The 2,189-nt window shown below is 37.5% G+C and overlaps 1 protein-coding gene across 1 annotated transcript in view; it reads right to left on the reverse strand.

Moving 5' to 3' along the window:
- LOC119591010 (keratin-associated protein 19-2-like) overlaps window positions 1–426 on the reverse strand; it is a 9,245-nt gene extending 8,819 nt beyond the window's left edge. The window contains exons 1-2 of the mRNA XM_037939743.1: window positions 362–426; window positions 99–255 (exon numbers count right to left, since the gene is read on the reverse strand). Coding sequence (XP_037795671.1) covers window positions 99–255; window positions 362–364 — 160 coding nt within the window. The 5' untranslated portion in view covers window positions 365–426. The remainder of the gene's footprint in view (window positions 1–98; window positions 256–361) is intronic.
- Between the last annotated feature and the right edge of the window lie 1,763 nt (window positions 427–2,189).

The following is a 2,189-nucleotide window of genomic DNA, read 5'->3' on the forward strand; positions in this document are numbered from 1 at the left end:
ACTTTCAGTTTCTTTTTATTTTTCGTAAAAAAGGTACTCACCGAATCCTCGTCCTAATCCGAAGCCTCCGCCATAACCTCCGAAGCCTCGGCCGAAACCTCCACCATAGCCTCCGAAGCCTCGGCTGAAGCCTCCGAAGCCTCGACCAAAGCCGCCAAAGCCTCCACCGAAACCTCGGCCGAAGCCTCCGTACAAACCTCCCGCGCTGACGGCACCGATCAGCGCTGCGACCATCATGAAGGCAGACAGGAAACGCTGCAAGTGTGAAGACATTAATGTAGCCATAGTAGTTGATGGCAAAGAAATGCGTTATTTTGAAAGAAAAGAAACTATTTTACTTAAGGCTGTTTTTTAAACAAACCATTGTAGCTGTTGAAGTGTTTGGTTGGGATGCAGTTATGTTGTGATAGCGAGAGTGAGGACGGAGGATTTATATAGGACAAGATACGCTCCAGGTCAGCACTGTCCTTCAAAATGACCGACTCATGCTACTTATATGCCAAGACCTGTCATATTGATATATATCTGAATGACTTTCCATATGTTTTATGTTCATTAAATCTTTATGTACGTAAAAAAGTGTTGTTGCATAACTGCCTAACTGTTATGTGAACAAACGAATCATGAGATAAAGTGTTTGTATTTGTTATTATGTGTACTTAATGCACAGTACCGTCAGTAGTATATATTATTGCACCGACATGATAAGAGCAGATAAAGGATAGCAAAGTAACACGTTAAGAGCAAGGACGATCGTTACGATGGAGAGGATGAAGATTTTGAGAGGGGAGGGTGGACAATGTGTTAAATAGACGGATAGATAACAGTGATTTTAAAATTAGTATATTTGATTGCAAAGCAAACGAGAAACAGGAAAAGACCCCAGGGCCGAATTTCAACCGGTTCGGGGGCTCCTCAACAGAGAAAAAAACGAAATTTTAGATTTTATTTTTCTTAGTTTCACTGATTAAAAGAATAACTTTAACTATACTTTTCAGTAGTGTAAACCATATCGATGTTATATTACATTACAATAATTACGTAGGTATTCGTAAATGTTACCTTAACTGTATTTTAGCATCATCATGGTATTGTAGACCCATTTATGATTATAATTTCTCGATTAACAATGTTTACTAACTTTTTTTTATTTTATTTTTTTACTGTTAACCAATTTATCTAGCTATTCATTGCAGGGTGGAGGGGACCGCATTAAATGGATTGAGGCACCCTGCACTTCTATTTTCAACTAATAAACTTTTTTTTTTTCTAAAGGAACACTTTAGCCTGGTGTCCCTCTAGCTTAGGAGCCCAGGATAACTACTCCCAACTCCCCCACAATAAATCCGGTTCCAATTGTCCTAACTCTCAAAAGAGATCCTATAAAAAGGAAATAACTTGAGAATAACATAGATTTAAAGACTCGATGGACTTTCCGAAGGAGCTCAGTTTGGAGCAGAATATAAATTATAATCATAAATACTTTGCCATGAATTTTATTCACATGCTTTTGATCTCCATTAGAAAAGGGTAGAGCAGGATATAAAGTTAACACCAAGCAGGCTGTTAAGACTGTATTATACACCACAAATATTAGAACAAAAGTGAGTGAATATATTTTGCCATGCCGATTTTTTTTGGCGATAATAACGCGACATTATAAAAGCTAGAGATAGCAAAGATGGCAGTATTTGCATGTACTTGGAAAAAAGGCTGGTACTATAATAAGTGAAGAATGAGTAAGTCATTGGGAAGAGTGGAACATAACATTCGTTTATTGATGAACACAGGCTTTAGTAAATGGAAGGATATTAATGATTGGTAAATGGGATTTCAATACAAATGTTACTGGGGAATAAGCGTCAAGACAAAAGAAATGCGCGATACAAGGTCTACAAACTAACGCGATCACAAATCTTATTACACTATAGACTACAAAGCCCTCATAATCTATACATACGTGAATACATTAAGTCATACATATGTGTGTATATGACATTGCACCTGTACACCAGGGCCGATGTTTAAGCATTGAAGAATTAGGAAACAGATTACATATTACATCAAGGAAACAGTGCGATTGGGCAGCATTACATCAGCTGTGATTTGATTTGTGTATGAAACTAAGTGAATTCGAGCAAGGATTAATAATGAGATGTTCGTCTCAGCTGGTCGAATCAAGTTGAAAA

The sequence above is a fragment of the Penaeus monodon genome, chromosome 28 (genome assembly GCF_015228065.2).
Source record: "Penaeus monodon isolate SGIC_2016 chromosome 28, NSTDA_Pmon_1, whole genome shotgun sequence".
NCBI classification, from domain to species: Eukaryota; Metazoa; Arthropoda; class Malacostraca; order Decapoda; family Penaeidae; genus Penaeus; species Penaeus monodon.